The 24371-nt window shown below is 39.3% G+C and overlaps 1 protein-coding gene and 1 pseudogene across 12 annotated transcripts in view; both read left to right on the top strand.

Moving 5' to 3' along the window:
* The window catches only part of ZMYM6 (zinc finger MYM-type containing 6), a 46308-nt gene that overhangs the window by 613 nt on the left and 21324 nt on the right, over positions 1–24371 (top strand). For 5 of the 12 annotated variants that reach the window (XM_012189978.3, XM_012190033.5, XM_012190083.5 and 2 more), the window contains exons 2-10: positions 631–792; positions 11680–11764; positions 12581–12830; positions 16408–16582; positions 16681–16872; positions 22043–22193; positions 22817–22932; positions 23767–24039; positions 24205–24355. In XM_012189978.3, the coding sequence (XP_012045368.2) occupies positions 700–792; positions 11680–11764; positions 12581–12830; positions 16408–16582; positions 16681–16872; positions 22043–22193; positions 22817–22932; positions 23767–24039; positions 24205–24355 (1486 nt within the window). In that variant the 5' untranslated portion in view covers positions 631–699. Of the gene's footprint in view, positions 1–630; positions 793–2867; positions 3000–7504; positions 7602–11679; positions 11765–12580; positions 12831–16407; positions 16583–16680; positions 16873–22042; positions 22194–22816; positions 22933–23766; positions 24040–24204; positions 24356–24371 lie in introns of those variants that run through there. The other 7 variants (XM_060416815.1, XM_060416789.1, XM_060416711.1 and 4 more) reach the window with 7 other exon arrangements.
* On the top strand, positions 700–11344 carry LOC132659943 (ribonuclease P protein subunit p20-like; annotated as a pseudogene).

Here is a 24371-nt window from a genome sequence, read left to right as displayed (position 1 = left end):
AAGAAGGCGATTGGGCAGTGGGGCTCAGAGGGGCTCCTTCCTGGGCATGGACCCCATGAGACCCTGAAAGGTGCAGGTGGACCACTTTAAGGGCATACCAGTTCATTTGGTGGCATCTTGAGCTTAGAGCTTGTCGTAAGGCCAAAGATGGGGCCCCTATGGAGACTTCCAGTGAAGGCTGAGTTAGAGGTGGGGCTGGGGAGCTTGGTGTGCCCCACTTTGAGACATATAAGCTCGAGGTGTGCTTCAAGTACTAATTCTCATGGTCTCAGAAACTGTATTTCTAGGTCCTTTCTTCCAAGAGTTTGGTAATTTCCTCTCCCGTCTTGGTCTTCAAGGCTCAATCCCGCAGTAACTTTCAACGTACAAAAAATCAAGAGTGTTTGTCTTTAAAGATATCAGGGAAGTGGGAACTATTGTTCTAAGACTTTTTTTTTTTTGAGTGTGAAGGCAGCTACTGAAGGAACAGAAGTCAGGAAGTATAGTCATGGCCTCAGAAGAGTTGTTTTTTCAAATGCTTAGCCCTAAAATCTTGTGCTCAACACAGAGCTTTTGATACAGATACACATGAAGGAGGAAAAAAAGAAAAAAAAAGAAGCTTGACTATCAATCTTTTATGTTGTGTTTTAGGAATCCAGCTGTCTACCACCAAGAAGAAATCTATTTAGACTGAGGAATCCCTTTACGTAAAAAATTAGGATGAAAGAACCTTTGGATGGTGAATGTGGCAAAGCACTGGCACCACAGCAAGCCCTTCTGGACAAAATGAAAGAAGAACCTGACAATGCTCAAGTAAGCATTTCCGCTTTAATTAAAAAAATTGTTTTTTAATTTCTTTTCTTGTATCTGTTGAATTCAAATTTTTAGTAAAGTTTCTGACTTGTAACCCAAATTGATTTTCCCCCCGTTAGATGGGTAAATTACCTCTTATGTTCCTTGAATGAAAAAAGATCTTGATAACTCTTTCTTTTTGTGAGAGGAAACTAATGTGTATTACCCTTTTCCCATTATTTGGTACCTTTACAAAGAGTTCTCATGTATCTGATAGTAGTTTTCTTTTATTCTGTAAGTATTTGTGGTCTACTCTATGCCAGGCTTTGGAAATCCAGCAGTGAGCAAGGTCAGTTTAATCTCTTCCCTCATAGAACTTGCAGGTTAGTAGAGGAAATGGACATTACACAAGTAATTGATCACATTGTATAAATACATATAATTACAAACTATGACAAATGCTGTGGAAAAAAGGCCTAAAATGGGAAATCTGGCCTAGTTTTGATTGGCGGGTGCGGGCTTGGAGGATTTGTAAGCTGAATTTTGCAGAATGAATTGACTAGGCAGAGGCATGGAGGATAGTGTTCCAGACAGAGTGATCTGCATATAGGAAAGCTCTGATCTGGAAAGATGCATTGTTCTTTTGAAGAACTGCGAGACCAGTGGGCCTAGAACATAAAAACTGAAAATGGTGGTGACGATGATAATGGTGATCATAATGACAGTACTGACAGTGGTATTGATATATCAATATGTAGAGTACATCATAACATGACATTAGAAATACTGACTTGTTAAAACTTGCATGTGCTTAGACTGTGATGAGCACCACTCTTACAGCCTTATCATCATCCTCATTTTTGAGGTGAGGAAACCAAAGTACACAGCAGTTTACCACAGATCGTAGCTCCTAAATGGCAAAAACTGAATTCAGATCCAGGTGTCAGACTTGAGAGCCTGTGCTATCTTGCTTCTAGGTTGAGGCACTGTAAGTAATTTGAGGCCAGATTATGCAGGACTTTGTTACAAATTTTGGTTTTATGTTGGTCTTATCATGAGAACTTTGTGAAGCCATTGTAGGGTATTACTTGGTAGAATAAGATAAACATGTTTGGAAAGATCGTATGGCTGCCTTTTAGGGACCCAGATTAGAAATCTGTGGAGAGCGATGTGGAGAGACCAGCTAGTTGTTTTTGCAAAAAGTGATTTTTTTGTTCGTCTTGGACAATTCCTTTGCCGTATACTCCAGTTACTGGCTTTATTGCAGAAGCAAACCAATAATACTGAAAATATAAATAATAATGATAATATTTTATTTCTCGTATTATCTCAAAGGCAGTATCATTCCAGGACAGGGATGTCAAATAATTTGTCTGTTCATCACCTCCACACCTTCCTAAAGGCGTGTGCTGCGAAGGGTTCTGAGGGAGTTTCTGCAGGATGTGGGGTAGGGGATGGTGGTATCTGGGACACTTATTTTCCCTCCAGATAGTAATTCTTCCTTTGCCAAAAGTAACCATTTGTTTGCCCAGTTTTGTGGATTCTACCTTTTAAGAGTTTTTCACTCTTCCTTTTCCTCTCTGTTTCATTATTTCTCATCTGGACTTTTATAACATTGAGTTTCCTATTAAACATTATCTCTTCAGTCACATTCATGAAAATCCTATACAGTGATACCATGGTACTCTCTCTCTCTCTTTTTTTGAGTAACAAGAGCCAAGTTTTTAATTAAATCATTTCTTCTATTAATATTAGAAGTACCCCTCAATGACATCCTTTGCTTGAGACTCTCTGCTATAGTCCATAACCACCGCACAACTGCAACTATCTGTTTTACAGGGTTTTTCCCCTCTCTTGTCAGTTTTACAGAGGCCTGCCCTTTCTTCTGGTTTTTTTGTTATCATTGTCCTTAATTAGGTTGATTTGTCATTCATCACAAGGGCCTTCACCAACTTGAGATAAGCTCATCAGAATTAGATGCAAACACAAAAAGATGGGGTTTGGTAGCTTTGAAATTCCCCTTGCTAGGCTATCCTGGGTTAGGGTAGTCTTTAGCACCTCTTGTAAAGCAGCATTCATGTCCATTACACCTCCAGCAGAAATGCCTTCCTCCACCACGGTGCGGTGGGCTATAGCCACGGTGCCATGGCGGTGGTTGGAGCCGAATTTTGAATGCACCTAAACCTCTGCCTCCCGTGACTCCACAGTGACAGGGAAAGAGCTCTAAGGTACTCTTTACAAATTTGATGACATTGTTCTCTTTAAAGACCTTGTCTCCTCCTGTGGGATAAAACAAACTTTTTCGTGTTCTATCCAAACTATCCATATTTAGACCTTTGTTTCCCTCTTCGCTATCTTCCCCACCTTTTCTAATCTATGATCCTGCAAACTATTTGCATTTCACAAAAAGTTATATTATGTTAATTTTTGTTTCCTTGCCTTTGCACATGCCATTTCTTCTGCCTTTGTATCCTAAACTAGGTAGCTTGGCAGAAAGTTTCTCCTCTTTTAAGATATGGTTTAACTGTCTTGTCACTTAGAATTAGCCACTCTCTATTTTTCTTTAAATTGTGTGTAGTGCTTTCACTTTTGTTATGGCATCTACAGGTCAGTGAATTTTGTTTTCAGAGTCTGGTCTTATGTGACCTCAGTTGCCTGCACAATGACTGCATATGCTCAGTAATTAAAATAAAAGAGCCTGTGTTTCACAGATGAGGAAACTGAGCATGGAGGAGTAAGCGACTTCGTCAAGATCTCATGGCAAAGCTGGCATACGAAACCAGTCTTTAAAGATTCCGGATCCAATATTTCTTTCATTGTACTTTGCCTGTAGTCTAAAAATTTAAGAAATATTGAACTATGAATTAATTGAGTATTCTTCCTGAATGTAAAAATTGTGGTAAAGAAAATCCCACTGACAGCTTGCAATGTAAATTTAAGTGGATGGGGGCTTCTTCAGTTCTCTTTGGTTTATATTAATGCTTGAAGGTGAATGGGCTATAATTTTTCATGATTGGGTGTTGGCTATGATGGAAAAGCCGATTGAACAAATAGTGTGTGCTCCTTTTCATGTTTGCATACTGGAAATATTTGAATATTGGAAAATAGTAGAGAAGAAGTTGAAAAAGTTGACTGTTTTCTCATGTACTAGGGGTCTGCTCTGGATACTAAGTCAAGTGCAAGTTCAGTCGCTCAGTCGTGTCTGACTCTTTGCGACCCCATGAATCGCAGCACGCCAGGCCTCCCTGTCCATTACCAACTCCCGGAGTTCAGTCAGACTCACATCCATCGAGTCCATGATGCCATCCAGCCATCTCATCCTCGGTCGTCCCCTCCTCCTCCTGCCCCCAATCACTCCCAGCATCAGAGTCTTTTCCAATGAGTCAACTCTTCGCATGAGGTGGCCAAAGTACTGGAGTTTCAGCTTTAGCATCATTCCTTCCAAAGAAATCCCAGGGCTGATCTCCTTCAGAATGGACTGGTTGGATCTCCTTGCAGTCCAAGGGACTCTCAAGAGTCTTCTCCAACACCACAGTTCAAAAGCATCAATTCTTCGGTGCTCAGCCTTCTTCACAGTCCAACTTTCACATCCATACATGACTACTGGAAAAACCATAGCCTTGACTAGATGGACCTTAGTCGGCAAAGTAATGTCTCTGCTTTTGAATATGCTATCTAGGTTGGTCATAACTTTTCTTCCAAGGAGTAAAAGTCTTTTAATTTCATGGCTGCAATCACCATCTGCAGTGATTTTGGAGCCCCCCCAAAATATAAAGTCTGACGCTGTTTCTACTGTTTCCCCCTCTATTTCCCATGAAGTGATGGGACCAGATGCCATGATCTTCGTTTTCTGAATGTTGAGCTTTAAGCCAACTTTTTCACTCTCCTCTTTCACTTTCATCAAGAGGCTTTTAGCTCCTCTTCACTTTCTGCCATAAAAGTGGTGTCATCTGCATATCTGAGGTTATTGATATTTCTCCCGGCAATCTTGATTCCAGCTTGTGCTTCTTCCAGCCCAGCATTTCTCATGATGTCCTCTGCATAGAAGTTAAATAAGCAGGGTGACAATATACAGCCTTGACGTACTCCTTTTCCTATTTGGAACCAGTCTGTTGTTCCATGTCCAGTTCTAACTGTTGCTTCCTGACCTGCATACAGATTTCTCAAGAGGCAGGTTAGGTGGTCTGGTATTCCCATCTCTTGAAGAATTTTCCACAGTTTGATTGTGATCCACACAGTCAAAGGCTTTGGCATAGTCAATAAAGCAGAAATAGATGTTTTCTGGAACTCTCTTGCTTTTTCGATGATCTAGCGGATGTTGGCAATTTGATCTCTGGTTCCTGTGCCTTTTCTAAAACCAGCTTGAACATCAGGAAGTTCACGGTTCACATATTGCTGAAGCCTGGCTACTAAAGCTATATGAATTGTCACTCAGTTATTCACTGAGCTTTTATTCCTGCATATATGACCTATAGCACTTGTTGAACACTGTTGTAAGCAGTTTATACATGACACTCACAAATCCTGTGAGTTATGTATGTTATTATTCCCATTTCACACACAGGGAAACAGAGACACAGATAAAACGTAACACAACCTAGTAAATCGATGAGCTAGCATTTGAACCCAAGTGGTCTGGTTTAAGAGCCCAAACCCTTAACCAGGATGCTAAGCTGTGTTAGTCACTTTGTTTTCAGAGGCGCTACAGAGATGAAAAGACAGGGCCTCTGCTCTCAAGTGAATTGATGGCATGAGGGGGAGTAACGGTATGGAAATGGGAGAAGTAGCTATTTGTGGGTGACTGTGCCCTGCCAAAAGGTATGCTCACTGTGTCTTGCCCAGTCTCATTTAAACTCTACAAACATAGGAGGAAAGTATCCTCACCCCGTTTTAAAAAGGAGGGAACTGAAGGAAGGACAGGCTAGGTAACTTAACCAAACTCAAAGGACGCATCAGAGTTAGAGTAGGAACTTAGCTTGGACTGACTTCAAACATGTATTCTTTCTGTTGCTTTGTGCTCCCTCTGTACAGATACAGAATCTGTGCAGATAATCTGTACAGATATAGAATCAGAACTGATATAATTACCATAATTTAAAAGATTGTGTAAGATGCATAGGGAGCATAGGGAAAGGATACCTTATGTCTGTCTAGGGAGAAGAGGAGGGTTTCACAGGGTGGGTAGTGCTTGACTTATAGCAGTTGATTAGAACCTTCAGACAGAGAAGAGAGCATGTGCCAACTCATTGAGGGGTGAGAGAATGTGATATATTCAGTGGTTGGATATTTCAACAGTAAAGTGGGAGAAGAGAATAAATTTTAGATATTTAGATAGAATTGATCCGACTTAGCGGAGAAGGCAACGGCACCCCACTCCAGTACTCTTGCCTGGAAAATCCCATGGGCAGAGGAGCCTGGTGGGCTGCAGTCCATGGGGTCGTGAAGAGTCGGACACGACTGAGCAACTCCACTTTCACTTTTCACTTTCATGCATTGGAGAAGGAAATGGAAACCCGCTCCAGTGTTCTTGCCTGGAGAATCCCAGGGACGGGGGAGCCTGGTAGGCTGATGTCTGTGGGGTTGCACAGAGTCAGACACGACTGAAGTGACTTAGCAGCAGCAGATCCGACTTAGAGATAGTATATGAGGTATGAGGGTCAAGGAGGATCCAGGAAAACTCAGAGGTTTCTGGGCTTCAGTAAGTTCAGTTTGTGATGATACTATTTACTGAGGGGCTAGGAGCAGAATTTAAGAGGAAGTAATGAGTGTAGTTGGAGATCTGTTGTGTTCAAGGGGCTCATGGGGGCATTCAAGTGATAATTTTGCCCTCGGAGGCACTTGCACATATTTAGAGATTAGAGAGAGGTATTTAGAGATTAGAGAGTTATCTGTATGTAGGTATTGTGTTGCCAGTTAAAAACAGAATGTTCAGTTACATTTGCCTGTCAAATGAACAGTGAATATTTTTTTCAGGTAAGTATTGGTGGAGCTAGTGGTAAAGAACCTGCTTGCCAATATACATAGATGTAAGAGATGTAGGTTTGGTCCCTGGGTTGGGAAGATCCCCTGGAGAAGGGCATGGCAACCCACTCCAGTATTCTTGCCTGGAAAACCCCATGGACAGAGCCTGGTGGGCCATAGTCCATAGGGTTGCAAAGAGTTGGACATGACTGAAGTGACTTAGCATGCATGTTGCATGCAGTATTTGGGACTTATACTAAAAAATTATCTGTTGTTTATTTGAAACTTAAAATTAAGTGGTTGTTTTATATTTTTATTTGCTATATTTATATTTGGTCACCCTATATAAGGTGATGGTTGAAGTCATGAAAGTGGATGACGTTGTTCAGGGAACAAAAATAGAGAAAAGAGTAGAGCTCAGGATAGAGCGCTAGGAACTGGATTAATTTAATGCTTCAAAATGGCTTCAAGTAATCTCCCAAGCAGCAGCCTTGTTATTACCTGGGAACCTATTAGAAATGTATGTTCTTAGTTCATGCTCCAGACCTGCTGAATAAGAAATTTTGAGGCTGAAACCCAAAAATCTATGTCTTAACAAGACCTTAAGGGTTTCCGATGCCACTGAATTTGGAACCATTGACTTTGTTGTTGCTTAGTTGCTAAGTTGTGTCCAACTCTTTCGTGACCCCATGGACTGTAGCCCACCAAACTTCTGTGTCCATGGGATTTCCCAAGCAAAAATACTGGAGTGGGTTGCCATTTCCTTCTCCAGAGGATCTTCCTGACCTCGGGATTGAACCTGTGTCTCCTGCATTGGCAGGCAGATTCTCTACCACTGAACCACCTGGGGAGCCCACCATTTACTTGGGGTGAGTATAAGATTAATGAAGGATGCTAAGAAATAGTAATGATGAATTGAAATAATATAATCAGAAGACAACCAATAGAATTATTGGTGATGTCACATGTTTTTGAGAGACCGAGAAAGATAAAACCTAAAATTGTTTATTGAATTATGCAATTTGAGATAATTGGTTATCTTTCAGTTGAAGCAACAGCTTGATTGCATTGTGTTCAGGAGGGAATCACAGTGAAAAAGTAGAGAAAGCATGGAATACTTTTCCTGTTAAGTTTGGTTGTGAAGGGAGAGAGCAGAGAGGGCAGTAGTTCCCTATGGGATAGGTTCCTTATAAGCTAAAAGGAAGGGACCAACATGGAAGCTGTGAAAGGAACAAAGGCAGGAATGGCTGAGACCCCTTGAGGGTCATCCTGTTTGGAACCCACGCTGAGCTCTGGGTGAACTCTGTAACGCAGAATTGCTGAATAGTTGCTGAGTTGCCGAAAGGAAAGAACAGTGCTAAGAACTGGACTACTTCTGGACTAAGGAAACCATACCTTTCTCTAGTAACAGATGAGGTGTGCTCGATAACCCAACTGAATGTACAGAACAGATTTATCCTCCAGTCCAAATTCTTAGTCAACAGCTTGTGTAAGCCTGCTTGAACTTCCTCCTTTTCCCCGTGAAATCTCCTATGCATTCTCCTCCACTGGGACACTATTCTGGGTTCCTCCAGAATCTGTGACCCCTGAATTGCAGTCCTAAGAACCCATATAGACTACCTTTTTGCCTCTTTACAGTTCATGCTGCTTTCCTTGACAAGGTGGAGAGAGGCTTAGGATACACAAAGAAAGTATGAAGTGCTGTAAAAAGGGGGAGGGAAAGGGACCCCGAAAACAGGCATTGTTTCAGCTATGGCTGAGAAGGTTGCCTTTTCCTGTAAGGTTCAAGGACAGTTTGCCAGTCCATGTGTAGGCATGGTGGAAGAGGCAGTCAGGATGCTGAGGGAATTCTTACTTAACTGCTTCTATTTTCTTGGTGAAACAGAAACATTACTGAGTCAGAAATATATGGGGTTTGGACTTAGGAGTGATGGAGGTGTGGAACAGTTACTTTGTGAAGTAAGACAGATTGACTAGGGAAATGTAGCAGGCATATTAGAAAAATATTAAGAGATTGAGTTGATGATGGACAATCTTTTATTGAGTCTTAAGTGGGTTTTTTTTAAGTTGAAGGCAGTCTATGTATGTACTTTTAACTTCTTTTTTACAAGTGCCAATAAGTGAATATTGTTATTTAAGTATACTGTTTAAGAATGTCCACTTTGAATGTCCAGGTGGTTCAGTGGTAAAAGACTCCACCTGCCAGTGCAGGAGATCACGGAGATGTGGGTTCAGTCCCTCGGTTGGGAATATCCCCTAGAGGACAAAATGGCAACACACTCCAGTATTCTTGCCTGGAAAATTCCGTGGACAGAGGAGCCTGGTGGCTACAGCCTATGGGGTTGCAAAGAGTTGGACACGACTGAGTTACTGAGCACGCACACACACTTTGAATTGAATGAATTTGGATTCATTCATTCAACAAATGTTTATTCAGTGTTATAATTATGAAAATAATAATAAGAGGTAGCATTTTGTTCATGAGTCATATTTAACTTTTGGCTAATTGTAAGGGATCATGCTATGTACTTTATTTGTTTTAAATCATATGTCCCATAAATTCAGTCCAGTGGGTTAGGTAATACTGTCTTTTTAGATAAGGAAATTGGAACTGAAAAAGATCAAATGACTTATTCCTGACACTGGGATTGCTAGTGTCCTGTCATTCCTGCGGTGCACCCTTTCTTTCTCTCCCTTCTCAGAGCCTGGGGGTTGTGGACAGCGTCTTGTATCAGCCGATTGCTTGAGTGGGGAGTGGGCCACGAGCACATGGAGGGCACTGTGGACTGGAGAGAGACACACAGCGTGGCTGAAAATCGAGAGCCTGTTGGGGTGGTCAAGGCTGAGCCTGACCCAGTGGAGTACACCCTGTGGGAGCGGCTTCCCCACTGCCTGCCCTGGAGGCCCAGTGACATTTATGTCCACAAGAAGACTGGCCTTATGGTCCAGCTGGCCTGCTGCCGGAAACTTGCTAGGCCGAAGGGCTGGGAGTCAGAATGCCTGCACTGAGATCTTCATCCACCACTTGGGCCTGCCTATCATTGGTGTCATTCACATTGCCCTACAGCTGCAGGCTAGCAGCTTCAGGGCTTTGCATAAGACTGCCGGTACCTCTGCCGTGGAGCTTGTGGATGAGTGGGAACCAGGGATGGATACAGGAGAGCCGCTGCTCCAGATCTGCAACAACTCAGCCATCCATATCTGTGTCTTCAGGGTCACACTCAAGCAATTGAAATGAGGCTGGCCCACTTTAACTACCCACCCGCCTACAGCTGGACTCAGATGTGGCTCTTCTTGTATTGATTACTGTCACGGACCTTCTACTAGAGCCATGTAGGAAGAAGCTGTCCCCGTGCGGCCCAGAGAACTGTGAACCGAGAAGGCAAATGCTTTTGTTGGGCCCAGGCAGTGGGTTTTCCCGAATCTTTGTGTTCTGTAACCACTGTCCTATACAATAAAAACTTTCAAGTTGTGTTGGTGCCTGGCCACCCCACTGCAAAAAAAGAACCAGGGTTACACTTGTTTCTGTCTGCTCTCAGAGCCCATAGTCTTCTCCGTTGTGTTATGTTGACTGTGCTGGGTGTTGAATGTACAGAAGTGGAAAAACAGACGGGATCCCTGCCTATAGTGGACATGGTCCTTTCAGTCTGGTGTGGGAGGAAGAGGGATGTTAGACATCAAACAGATTATCACCCAAATAAATGTGAAGCGATGTATTATGACAAGTGCTGTGAGTGAAAGGAGATGGGAGAGCCTATACCAGGGGAACTTGACTTGGGGGCCAGGGTTTGAATTCATTGTTGTAATTATGTTATATTGTATTTGTGCATTTATAAGGGAGAGAGCATGGGTTTTGAAACAGACCTAGGTTTGATTCCCATTTGTGCGCTTGGTATTTTTGTGACCTTGTGCAAGTTGATGAACGTCTCTAAAGCTCACTTTTCTCATCCATAGAGAAGGTTCAGTAGGTCTTACGTTAAAGGCAGTAGCTTGTTTGGTGCCATGGAAAGTGGTAATTGATGCAGTGGTTTTTAATCTTTGGCATTTAATATTCCAGAGAAATGCTGGAGTAACTTTGGAAACTGATATATCAGTTATTTTGCTAAGTACAGGGAGATTAAAAATATAGTTACTAATTGTCACCATTGTTTCAAAAAAGCAAGACTATTTTTAAAAAAGCTTTTTATTTTGAAATATGTAAGGCTATTTTAACATCCGTTCCCTCCCCCCAAAGGTAGGATAGTTCATATCTCAGAATAAAGGTTAGTCTTTTTAAAGGGAGATTTGTGTATTTAAATTTTTTTCCATGATTATATATATTATTTTAAAGCATTTTGAAGAATATATTAAAGATAAATCTGATTTAGGCTGTGATGATTTTGCATATAATGAGCAGATTGCATTGAAACACATATCTTTTCTGCCATTAACAGATACGACAGCTTGCAAATCTTTTGGATAAAATTACTAATTTGATCCAAACTCTAAATCACTCAGATTTAATTTCATTTATTGCTCCCTTATAAATGCAGCCTAAAAAAAAGTAGTGCTCAGCATTGAAATAGCTGTGTATAGCGAGATTACATTAAACACATTTTTTTAAATTGGAGGACAATTGACTTAGAATATTTTGTTGGTTTCTGCCATATAGCAACATGAATCAGCCACAGGTATATGTATGTCCCCTCCCTCCCAAGATTACATGTGGTAAGTAAACATAAGTATCATAAAAGATTCTGTAACTGTAGAATCCAGTTACAGAATCTTTTTTTGTAAAGATTAAATCAGTCTAATAACTCGTAAATTTTGACTTTTGAGGTATTTGTGAAGGTGACTAGGATTATAAGGTAGAAGAAATAAATATGACAGTTATTTTTTTTGTTTGAATTTCTAGTTTACTCAGGTACTAACACTATATTGTTTCTCTGTCTCTTCTTTTTCTTTAAGGAATATATACATGCTTCAAAGCCAAAAGCTCAGGAAAGTGAACTGAAAATTAGTGCTGTGTTTTCAGTCAGTGACAGTCCTCTTGGTAAGAAGCAGAACTGTAAGTTAGTTACGATCCGATTCTGTTATATTCTGACTAGTAGAATGGATGGAAAGTACCTCCTCATGTAAGTCTGTTTTCTTCCTTTAGACAAAGCAGTGCTTTTCAGGCTGGCTGGCTGGTCTTGACCACAATTTTAAAAAGTGGGATATAATTACAGTTGATCCTTGAACACATGGATTTGAATAGGTGCAGGTCAACTTATTTGGGTGATTTTTTTCAATAAATATAGTACCAGTATTTTCTTTTTATAGATCTGTAAACTAAGTATGGGGAAATTTTTATGTTCAGTTGGAAATAGCAGTATGTGAAATCAGAGGAATTAAGAGTTTGAGTCCTGATTCTATCCACAGTTTCATCTGCCTGCCCTTGGATGGGTCATTTGTCTGTTCTTTTGTTTTTGAGGCAGAGATAGCAGGACACAGATTTTCCACTGCAGGGGGTTGGCACCCCAGCCCCTGAGTTGTTCATGGATCAACTGTATATCAGAGTGTGATGCATATAGTAAGGAAACATATTACTTCATAAAACTGTTGTTTCAGCTATTTAATTTTGTATGCCTGTTCACAGACATACAAATCTGCGTATGTGCCTCCTGGGTTGTGATGTGAAGTGTGGTTTTTTCTGTGTGTCATGGTTAAATAAATTGGAAATCACCTGTTCTGGAGTGGTTCCTTGTCTCAGTATTGCATTTCCAGACTGAGGGAATTTGTCCTAAAATATAGAGAATGTATATATGTTCATGTTGATATGAAAACTTTTTTTTTCTGTTTGTTTCTTTTTCTTATTTTGTTTTTATAGCCCAACAGTTGACCCCAGGCTTTCAGCTTTCTCTTGCATCATCTGGCCCAAATGTATCGCTTCCTCCAGTTCCAGCTGTAGCTCTTCAGGTTTTTTGCTCTGGTTGTAAAAAGATGCTCTATAAGGGTCAAACTGCATTTCATAAGACAGGATCTACTCAGCTCTTTTGCTCCACAAGGTGCATCATTGGACAGTCTTCATCTGTCTGCCTACTACCTCCTCCCAAGAAAACCTGTGCAAACTGCTCAAAGTATGAGATTCTTAATTACATCTTTTTATTTTTTTAGTGTATTTAGTTCAAACATACTATTGTTACTTTAAATCTCTTTGGCACATTTCTTTGGAAATATTTTTTAGCTAATTGAGAAATTTGCAAATTCTAAAGTTTATAAAGTTAAATTAGTGACTTGATGTAAAAAAGGATTGCCTAAACCAGTTTTCCTATGTCTTTCAATTTAAATTTTACTAGAAAGGAGTGAGAAATTGCAGGACCACGCACGTATTGTATGTCTGTTGTAATTGTAGACAACCATTCAAAATTATTTGTTATCTTGAAAGTTACTGAAGTATAGAATGAAATAATATCACCCTTATAATAGTGTATGAAAGTTATTTAATTCTATAGAAGGTAATTGGCCACAAAAACCATGCATTTATTCCTGAGAAGTCCTTGTGACTCTTTTTGAAGATCACTGTTGCCTTATAGTAACGCGTAGATGAAGAGAAAGGAAGAAGTAGCAACAGAGCCCTATAAACGTCTTTCTTGGGAATTACTTGGTGGTCCAGTGGTTAGGACTCTGCACTTCCAGTGCAGGGGGCATGTGTTTGGTCCCTGGTTGGGGAACTGGGTAAGATGGGCGTGGTGGGCATGGTGTGGCCAGAAAAATAAAAAATAATAAAATTAATAATAATCATAAACTTAGTAAGTTTAAAGAATTTGGCGTGTTTTGCCTATTTGGGTGGTAGTGTAATTCTAGGAATGTAGTGAGTTGTGGAGTAGTCACTAATGTGGGGCAAGAAACGAGCTTGGCTTTGATTGTATTAGTAGCTCTATCACTTACTAGCTGCATGACCTTGGGCTAGATATTTAACTTTTCTCAGCCTCAGTTTGTTCATTAGTAAATAGTATCTACTTCCTCAGGTTTTAATGAGAAAGTGTTAGCACAGGACCTAGCACACAGCAAATGCTTAATAAGTGGGATCTTATTATTTTAAATAATAAATTTGATATTATGTATAGTTAACATATAATTTGTGACCTCTGTTTTGTCTCTGCTTGGTTGTGTTGACCTTAGGTATCTAAAAGTAGATCCTATTAAAATGGAAATCCCCAACTAAAAGGAAAGAGAAATTTTAAAATATTTTACTTAAATATTCAAATTTACTTTTGTTACAAAATGCCCAATACCTTATTTTAACTTTTTATGTCATTCTCATGAAACTGATCTGGAAGAATAAACTCTCCTCTGTCTCCCAGTTTGCTCAAGGTCGTGTCTATTGAGTTGGTGATGCTATCTAACCATCCCGTACCATTTCATTCTCTGCTGCCCCCTTTTCTTTCTGCCTCAGTCTTTCCAAGTATCAGGGTCTTTTCCAGTGAGTTGGCTGTTTGTATCAGGTGGCCAAAGTATTGGAGCTTTAGCTTCAGCAGTGGTCCTTCCAATGAATATTCAGGGTTGATTTCCTTTAGGATTGACTGGTTTGATCTTGCAGTCCAAGGGACTCTCAAGAGTCTTCTGCACCACCATTCGAAAGCATGAATTCTTTGGTGCTCAGCCTTCTTTATGGTCCAACTCTCACATCCATACATGACTACAGTGAAAACCAAATTTAGTTTTCTATTTTTAGGTGTTCAGCTTCAATATATCAAATATCAAGAGGAAATTAATTAAATTTTACTTTATTTTATTTTTTGACCAAGTCACGTGGTACATGGGGTCTTAGTTCCACCCAAGGATTGAACCCATGCCCCCTGCAGTGGAAATGTGGAGTCTTAACCACTGGACCGAGGAAGCCCAAATTAATAAAATTTGAAAGACTGTAACATGACTTATACATCCAAATACATATTGTTATCTTAAAAGTAGTCACTCTTGTCACTGGCTTTTTACCACGGTACTGTTGTTGAGAAAAATTTTTGTCTCCTTGTTTGGCATTGCCTTCAGAGACTGTGAAACATTCCTTTAGGCTAAGGTAGGTGATAAATCTATCCTTTCAGCTGGGGTTTGATTTTTGCAAGTTGCCAAAAGTTACTTGATGTCTTACCAACTGACTGTTGTAGATAATTAAACTGAGTCATACTGTTAAACATGGTATCTGATGATAAAATTAAAAAGTTGTACTTAGAGTTCTTATAAACTAAATGAGAAATTAGAAAAAGTGTTTGAGCCATGTTGATGTTGGAAGAGGTATAGTTTTTCTAAGGTAAATGTTTAGGTGTAGCATATACATTTGGATGTGTAAGGTTCAGAATGCATTTATATTCATGTGCACAGGTTTTCATTAAAAAGTCATTCTCATTGGTATATGTATGTATACATGGCACTTGTAGGTTTTCATTGTTAAATGAAATTCTTAATTGCTTTGATTTTAGTAGAAGAATCACTTTTCAGGATTAATATTTCGTGTGCAGTAAGCATATCCACTTTTATTAAGGCTGAGTTATAGAAAAGTAAAGTAGTGCTCTGTCGCCTTTGAAATTCTTTTGTAGTGTACCATAGAATAGTTGAGTGTGATGAGTACAGGATGGAAGGTAGAATAGTGGAATGGTGAACTGTGGATGATAGAATCAGACTGCCATGATTTACATTCTGGCTTCACTGCCTGCTCAGCTGAATGACAAGCTATTTAACCTTTCTGATTTGGTCTCCCAATAATACTTACCTTATAGAGTTTTTTATGATCATTAGATTGGATAATTTGAGTAAAGAGAGCAATATCTGGCACATAGTAGTTATCCAGTACATTATTATAGTACATAATATTATTGCCATTATTATTCTTTACTATGTGGCCTACACTAGTGTTTCTTCTAATTAATGACTATTTCCTTCAGTTTTTATACTTGTCAGAAGAACGGCAATAACTTAGCCTCTTTTTACTGGCAGTGCTTATTGTAACAGTGAGCTCTCACAAAATAACTCTAGGAGTCTCATAGACGAACTCAGTTATTTCTGTTCTTTTTTTCTCATTCTTATTTCCATCTGTCCTCTGATACCAAGCCTTAATAACCCTTTTGTTTGTCATTTGTTTCTTGGATCTCTTTAGTTATGATAAAGTTTTCTATATCATGCTAAATTTTAGTGCAAATCTTTGATAATTTATGTTTCTCAAATCTTACATTTGAATAAAAATTTTTTTTCATTCATTGTTTCATTTATGTTTCTACTCTTGGCAGCTACTGGCTCATAAGAGGACGAGTGTTTTGTGGTCTGGAGTTGTGGGATGGACACTTGTTCTTTTTGGCTCTAGTAGATGAAACTTGGTTGGAACTGGAAGCCTCAAATGTTTTTTTCATGAGCATCTGGCTGGATATCTTTTAAATGTAATTCTCCCTCAACACGTCTATAAATTAAGTTTTATGAACTCCATTTTATACATGAGGAAATTGAGCCAGTAATTGCCCGCTGCCTCACTCATTGTCCCTCAGCTGAGAAGTAATGGAACTAATCATCGAGCCCAGTTTTCCAGAAGCCTTTCCCAGGGCCAGCCATTTTCTACTTATACAATAGCTGCCCTTAGTAAATGTAGTTATTTTAGCTCACAAAGAGGAAGAGATTACAATTAGGAAGAACACATTTCATTTTGCCTTTGTTATTTATTTTTAGAGACATTTTAAATCCAAAGGATGTGATCACAACCCCATTTGAAAATTCCTCTCCCAGCAAAGATTTCTGCAGCCAATCATGCCTTTCTTCTTATGAGCTAAAGAAAAAACCTGTTGTTACCATATATACCAGTAGCATTTCAACTAAGTGCAGTATGTGTCAGAAGAATGCTGATGTAAGTTCTGTTTCGTCTTTGTTGAGATTCTGTTCACAGATCAGAGGTTTTTTACTGGCTCTGCTTACTTTGTGTCCGTGTGTGTTTTTCTTTCCTAGATTCGATTTGAAGTTAAATATCAAAATGTGGTACATGGTCTTTGTAGCGATGCCTGTTTTTCAAAATTTCATTCTGCCAACAACCTCAGCATGAACTGTTGTGAGAACTGTGGGAGCTACTGCTACAGTAGCTCTGGCCCCTGCCAGTCCCAGAAGGTGTTTAGTTCCACAAGTATCACGGCGTATAAGCAGGTACGAATAGCCATCTCGTGTGCTCTGCAGGCTCGCGCCTTTCCAGATGGCGGCACAGGGACGAAGTGCAGAAGAGAGTAAGCTCTTCCCACCAGTTGACCCTGGTGTGTGATTTCCCCTCCAGAAAAATGGGGTAGATTCTGAAACTGTAAGGGTTGATTTTGATAGTAAGATAATATAGATGAACTAGATCATTCTTTAGGGTTTCCTTCATGGCCACGAATTCACAAACATAATTTCATGGTTTGCTATGAGTCTGAAATTTTGTGCTCTATTGATAGTGAAGAAAACTCCATATTATTGTGGATAGACTATGACCAAAAGTTAAAAAATGATATAATCAGCAAATATAAAACATATCTTCTTCATTTTAGAAAGTATGTATTTTAAGTGTGTTTTGGAATTAATTTGTCATTACTTTGGTAACATTGCTTTATTAGGATGCTTCAGATATTTTTTTTTTGCATTTTTATGTTTTCCAACTGCCTTTTTTTTTACTTTAGCTAATTTTTAATTAGTTTTGTTACTAAATGTATTAATTTGTCAATTTAATCATTGCTGAATAAATTGGGGTCTTTAAAAGTTATTTATTTAAGAAATAAACTGAAATTTTATTTTTATTTATTTTTTGGCTATACCATGTGACATGTGGGATCTTAGTTCCCTGACCAAGGATTGAGCCTGTGCCCTCTGCATTGGAAGCACAGAGTCTTACTAACTGGACTGCCAGGGAAGTCCTGAAAAAAAGAAGTTATTATTTTCAAAAACGTATAAATAATAATTAAATTTTTTTTTTTCAGTTAGGGAGTTTGGTTTAATTCCTCTGAGCAGTTGGTAATGGACATTCATCTTCATAAAGTATCCTTTTTCTAGGAACTTAGCCACTTTTGGCAGTCTGCTTACTATTTTTGCAAGAATAGAATCCATGTTATATGTGTATGTATGTGTGTGTGTGCGTATATATAGTCCCCAAATCAGTCCCATTCCTGATTTTGTTACTGGTATTGTATTCTGTCCACTGTGTAAGTGGTGTTCCTCTTTTACCCAGAAGATTATGTAAAGAAACTTTGCAATTTATGTTTTCCTACTTTTTACTTCCCTGTGTAATTTATTAGTGAAAGATTTTACAGTGTGCCAGTGATAGTATGGGGTAGTGGTTAGGAGCCTGGACTTTGGATCCAGATGAAGTAAGTTAAATCTCCTACTTTTCTGTTTTTTGTTTTTTTTTGGTTAAGTTGATTAAAGTTACAGTTTGTTAATATAATTTTTTAAAGTATCTCACTGTGTTATTGGAAGGATTTTTTGGTACAGTGTAAATAAAATTGCTTAGTATGGCCCCTGGCTCATGATGAGCACTCAGTAAGTAATAATATTTTTAATTTATATAAATGGCGGGCATTATTATTGTGTTTCTTAAAACGTGAATAAACTTACAGGCAAATTTTATTGTGAAACTCAGCTTGAAAAACAGGTAGTTCTGCAGAATCTCCTAATATACATTAAATATCTTTTTTTGTCTCCTGCTAAAGAGTTTTACTAGTTAAATAACCTTCAAGGTGGTAGACTCTCTGTTAGACTGATGTCCAAGTCTCTCCTGGGGGTGGTCCTTAGGTTTGTGGATTACTTGGTCTCTGATTATTTGTGATGAGAAAAGTATGTTATGACTAATTAATTCATTATTTTTAATGTATTTTGTTGTTGCTAATATATTTGAATAGTTACTAATTTTTTTCAGTTTTTATTTTACAGACATACTTCAGAAATACTGTGAGTTTGGTTCTAGGCCACTGCAGTAAAGGAAGAGTATATTAGCAATTCTTATATACATATATACACACAAATATAATGTATATATATACACACATATATATCATTTATATATATTTGGTTTAAAGAGGTATGTTTCAGGTCTCATTGGGTCCTTTGAAAAAGTGAACAACTTATCTTTAAATAATTCCAAGATAGTATTTATAGAGTTTTCATCAGTTAAGAGTTTTAGAGGCATAATTGAGTTCATCCAGTTTCCGTAGCTAGGAAAGCAGCTCACTAGATAACTTATTCAGAATGTGTCTTTTCCTCACCTTTAGAAAGAGAGCGTTTATAGGCATACCTCAGAGATATTATGTGTTCAGTTCCATTCCACCACAGTAAAGCAAATATTGCAATAAAGTGACACAAGAATTTTTGGTTTCCCAGTGCATATAAAAGTTTATTTACATTATACTGTCTAAATACTATGCTGTGTGCAGTGGAATTATGTCTTAAAAAATACTGTGCATACCTTAATTTAAACATACTTTATTGCTTAAAGATGCTAACCATTCATTTGAGCCTTCAGAGAGTCATCATCTCTTTGCTAGAAGAAGGTCTTGCCTTGATGTTAATGGCCGCTGACTGCTCAACGTGGTGATTACTAAAGGTTGGGGTGGCTATGGCCGTTTATTAAAATAAGACAACAATGAAGTCTGCTGCATGGATTGACTCTTCCTTTCATAAACAGTTTCTCTCTAGCCATACAATGCTGTTCAATAGCGTTTGACCCAAAATAGAACTTTCAAAATGGGGGTCAATCCTGTCAAACCTCGTCACTGCTTTATTAAACCAAACTTACATAATATTCTAAATCCTTTGTTGACATTTCAGTGATCTTTGCAGCATCTTTACAGGAGTAGATTTCATCTCAAGGAGTCACTTTTTTGTGAGCATTAAAGTTTTATGATGAGATAGCAGAAATTGAGTCACATCGTTGGGCTCCACTTCTAATTCTGGTTCTCTTGTTATTTCTACCAATCTGCAGGGGCTTCTGCAGTGGCTCAGCGGTAAAGAATCGCCTGCAGTACAGGAGCCTCAGGAGACACAGGCTCAATCCCTGGGTTGGGAAGATCCCCTGGAGGAGGGCATGGCAACCCACTCCAGTATTCTTGCCTGGAGAATCCCATGGACAGTGAAGCCTGGTGGGCTACAGTCCATGGGGTGCCAAAGAGTCGGACATGACTGAAGCGACTTCACATGCACAGTTACTTTATTCACTGAAGTCTTAAATCCCTCAAAGTCATCCTTGAAAGTTGGAGTCAACTTCTTCTAGACTCCTGTTAATGTAGATACTTTGACCTTTTCCAATGAATCACTATCTAGAATGGTGAATCCTTTCCAGAAGGCTTTTCATTTACTTTGTCCAGATCTGTCAGAAGAATCACTATGGCAGGAATAGCCTTATAAAATGTATTTCTTAAATAATGAAACTTGAATTTGATCCATGGGCTGCAGAATGGATGCTTTGTTAGCAGGCATGTTTTCAGACAACATTAATCTCATTGTACATCTCTGTCAGAGCTCTTGTGTGACCAGTTGCATTGTCATTGAACAGTAGTATTTTGAAAGGAATCTTTTTTTCTGAGGAGTTGGTCTCAACAGTGGGCTTCGAATATTCAGTAAACCGTGTTGTCAGTAGATACACTGTCGTCTAGGCTTTGTTGTTCCATTTACAGAGCACAGGCAGAGTAGAATTAGCCTTATTCTTAAGGGCCTGAGGATTTTTAGAATGATGAGTGAACATTGGCTTCCACTTCAAGTTACCAGCTGCATTAGCCCCTAACAGGAGAGTCAGCCTTTCCTTGAAGCTTTGAAACCACGCATTGGCTTCTCTGTAGGGTGAAAGTCCTAGATGGAATCTTCTTCCAGTGGAAGGCTATTTCATCTGTGTTGAAAATCTGTTGTTTAATGTAGCCACCTTTGTTAACGGTCTTAGCTGGATCTTCTGAATAGCTCGTAGTTTCTCCATCACCACGTGGTGCTTCCCATTGTACTTGGATGTTTTAGAGATGGTGTCTTTCCTTAAAACTCATAAACCAACCTCTGCCCGCTTCAAAATTTTCTTCTGAAGCTTCCTCACCTGTCTCACACTTTGTTGAATTGAAGAGTGGTAGGGCCTTGCTTGGAAAAGGCAGTGGCAACCCTCTCCAGTACTCTTGCCTGGAAAATCCCATGGGCTGAGGAGCCTAGTAGGCTGCAGTCCATGGGGTCGCAAAGAGTCGGACACGACTGAGCGACTTCACTTTCACTTTTCACTTTCATGCATTGGAGAAGGAAATGGCGACCTACTCCAGTGTTCTTGCCTGGAGAATCCCAGGGACGGGGGAGCCTGGTGCGCTGCCGTCTATGGGGTCGCACAGAGTCGGACACAACTGAAGCGACTAAGCAGCAGCAGCAGGGCCTTGGTTTGGGTTAGGCTTTGATTTAAGGGAAGATTGTGGTTGCTTTGATCTTTTCAGACGCTAAAACTTCCTCCATATCAGCAGTAAGACATTTTTGCTTTCTTAACATCTATGTGTTCACTGGAGCAGCAGGTTTAATTGTGTTCAAGAACTTCTCCTTAAAAAAAAAAAAAAAAGAACTTCTCCTTTGTATTCAGAACTTGGCTTACTGGCACAAGAGGCCTCGCTTTAGGCCTCTGTCAGCTTTTTCTGTCTTCCTCTCTAAGTTTAATCATTTACAGCTTTTGATTTGAAGTGAAAGATATGTGACTCTTCCTTTCACTTGACTATCTGAAGACCATTGTAGGGTATTAATTAGCCTAATTGAAATATTATTGTGTCTCAGGGAATAGGGAGGCTTGAGGAGAGGGAGAGTGACGGGAAACGAGCAGTCAGTGTAGGAGTCCGAGCACATACAACGTTTCCCAGTTAAGCTTGTCTTAAATGGCTGTGGCTCATGGCAGCCCCAAAGTAGGTACAATGGTAACCTTAAAGATCACTGATTACAGACAGCCATAACAAAATAATGAAAAAGTTTGCAAGATTGTGAGATCTACCAAAAATGTGTCACAGTGAGCAAAGGCTGTTGGGAAAATGGCACCAATAGACTTGCCTGATGCAGGATTGCCACCGAAGCTTCCATTTGTGAAAAATGCAGTGTCTGCAAAGCATAACAAAGTGAAGCACAATGAAATGAAGTATGCCTGTATTAGTAGACGGAAGAATTTATTTTTCCCACATCCCAGTTTTAGGAAAACCTATACCTAGTGTAGCTGCTATCATTGTCAAATATCGTGCTCAAATATTTTAGCCAAAGCCTTTGCTTGTAGGTAGCGTTTCCTTTTTTCTTTCCTTAGAGCATATATATATATATGTATACTTGTACTCGGTATTTAAATGTTATTTTATTTTAATAGAACTCAGCCCAAACTCCTCCATATGCCTTGGGGAAATCATTGAGGCCCTCAGCTGAGATGATTGAGACTACGAATGACTCAGGGAAAACAGAGCTTTTCTGCTCTATTAATTGCTTATCTGCTTACAGAGTTAAGACAGTTACTTCTTCAGGTAATGTTTAATTCCATACATGTATAGATTTTGTAACTATTGAAGAGGAATGTAACTGCTTTTTTTTTTTTTTTTTTTACTTTATTACAAAACTAAAGCAATCTGTGTGGTTTAAATAAAGACCCAAGGTTGCTTTAGTTTCAAAGAGCTGATTTATTTTTTTAAGATTTTTTTGATGCGACCATTAAAAAAAATTTCATTGAATTTATTACAATATTTTCTGTATTATGTTTTGGCCACAAAGCATGTGGAATCTTAGTTCCCCAAGCAGGGATCAAACCCACACCCCCTGCATTGGAAGGTAAAGTTTTAACCCTTGGATGTCAGGGAAGTCCCTCAAAGAGCTGATTTTTAAGCAACAAAGTTTTTCAGTGATTTTCTTGATCAAAGTATTTATTTTGTAATTTCATATGTGAAAAGAGAGAAAAAACACATGTATGTTCCAAGTTAATTTTTGTGTAAGTGGGACTTAATTGTAGTTAGCTGTACATGTTACTATAAAGTTCTTTCATTTTTGTTCTGCATATTACTGAATATTTGATACTTTTACTCCCCTAATACATTTTTGGTTTATTTGTTCATCTGTGTAACTTAGTCATTGGTTTTTGTGTTTTGTTACCAAGGTGTCCAGGTTTTGTGCCATAGCTGTAAAACTAAAGCAGTCCCTCAGTATCACCTGGCCATGTCCAATGGAACGATACATAGCTTCTGCAACTCCAGTTGCGTGGTGGCTTTCCAGGTACGACCATAGGTAGTACTGTACCCTTGCAGTTCTCTTAGGCGGTGGTCTGTGGCAAAATGTTAACTGCTGAAGGGACCATCCTTATCAAAGATCAAGCTTCGGGTAGGAAGGAAAGAGATTCTGTTCAGTTACAGTCCAGGAGGCCGTTTCTGCAGAATGTCTGAGCCCAAGGTTTGAGCTTTAGTCCTTCTTTATTCAGCCTTCTCACCTAACTACCTTTCTCTTCCACTTTCTCCCCTGGCTGTCTCCCTTTCAAAAGAATGGAAGTCGGCTGTGGTTTGGATAGGTGGCATGGTGATGGGTTCCTGTGTCCCTTCCTCTCATCCTGGGCCAGATACATCATGACTCCCAGCACAGAATTGGAAGCCTCCACTTGTCGCATTCTCTCCTTACTCTCTAATACACAGAGAAAGGGTAGAATTTAGTGATCCTCCTGGGTGGGAAGATCCCTGATGTGGTATCCTTGGCCCTAGGGAGAAAGCAAAGTGTCCACTGTGCTCTTAATAGCTAGGAGATTCTGGTTGGTAATAGGTGTGCAGGTGGAGGGAAAGGAGAGGCCTGCTCTTACTTATTAGAGTCATGTACTAGAGATCTTTGTCTGGAAAGCCTGAATTTTAGTCTGCAGCCTTTTTTTTTTTTTTGCAACCTTTTAGTGTTACATTCCTCAGTCCTATTCTGGGAATATGCCATTTCAACTCTTCCTGTGAACTCCTTAGGAAAACTTTGCAGAAACATTGGGGGAAATTAATTTATTAAAGTGAGAAAATGAAAATGACCAAGTTATCTTATTTCTTACTTGATACAATCTTTGCCTTATCTGTATTTATTCAGAATGTATTTAACAAGCCAAAAGGAGCAAACTCTTCGGCAGTGCCCATATCTCAGACCCAAGTGATTGTAAGCCCACCCTCTGGGTCAGCAGTGTCAGCCGGAAGAGGTCACACCTCTGCCTTTACCCCCCGCTCCGTCAGTGGCTCTGTTGCAACCAGTCTCCAGCCTCCTGCTCAGTTCCAGCAAGTTGCTTTAACCCACAGGATTGTCAGACTCAGGTGTCAGCACTGTAACTATCTGTTTGCAACAAAACCAGAACTTCTTTTCTACAAGGTAAAGAGAGATCATAAAAGGGATTGAATATATGAGTTTATCCAATAGAAGCATTTTTGTCTTTTCATCTTTGACAGTCACTCACTTTGCTTTGAAGTGAGAAAGAAAAAGATTTCTTTAAAGCAACACTTTAATTAGATATTAATGACTATTCTTCCTCTGCAGGGGAAGATGTTTCTGTTTTGTGGCAAGCTTTGCTCTGATGAATACAAAAAGAAAAACAGAGTTATGGCAATGTGTGACTACTGTAAACTACAAAAAATTATAAAGGAGACTGTACGATTCTCAGGGGTTGATAAGCCATTCTGTAGTGAAGGTAAGAAAAAAAGCTC

The sequence above is a fragment of the Ovis aries genome, chromosome 1 (genome assembly GCF_016772045.2).
Source record: "Ovis aries strain OAR_USU_Benz2616 breed Rambouillet chromosome 1, ARS-UI_Ramb_v3.0, whole genome shotgun sequence".
In the NCBI taxonomy this organism is placed as follows: Eukaryota; Metazoa; Chordata; class Mammalia; order Artiodactyla; family Bovidae; genus Ovis; species Ovis aries.
This window is presented reverse-complemented; position numbering and strand designations above follow the sequence as displayed.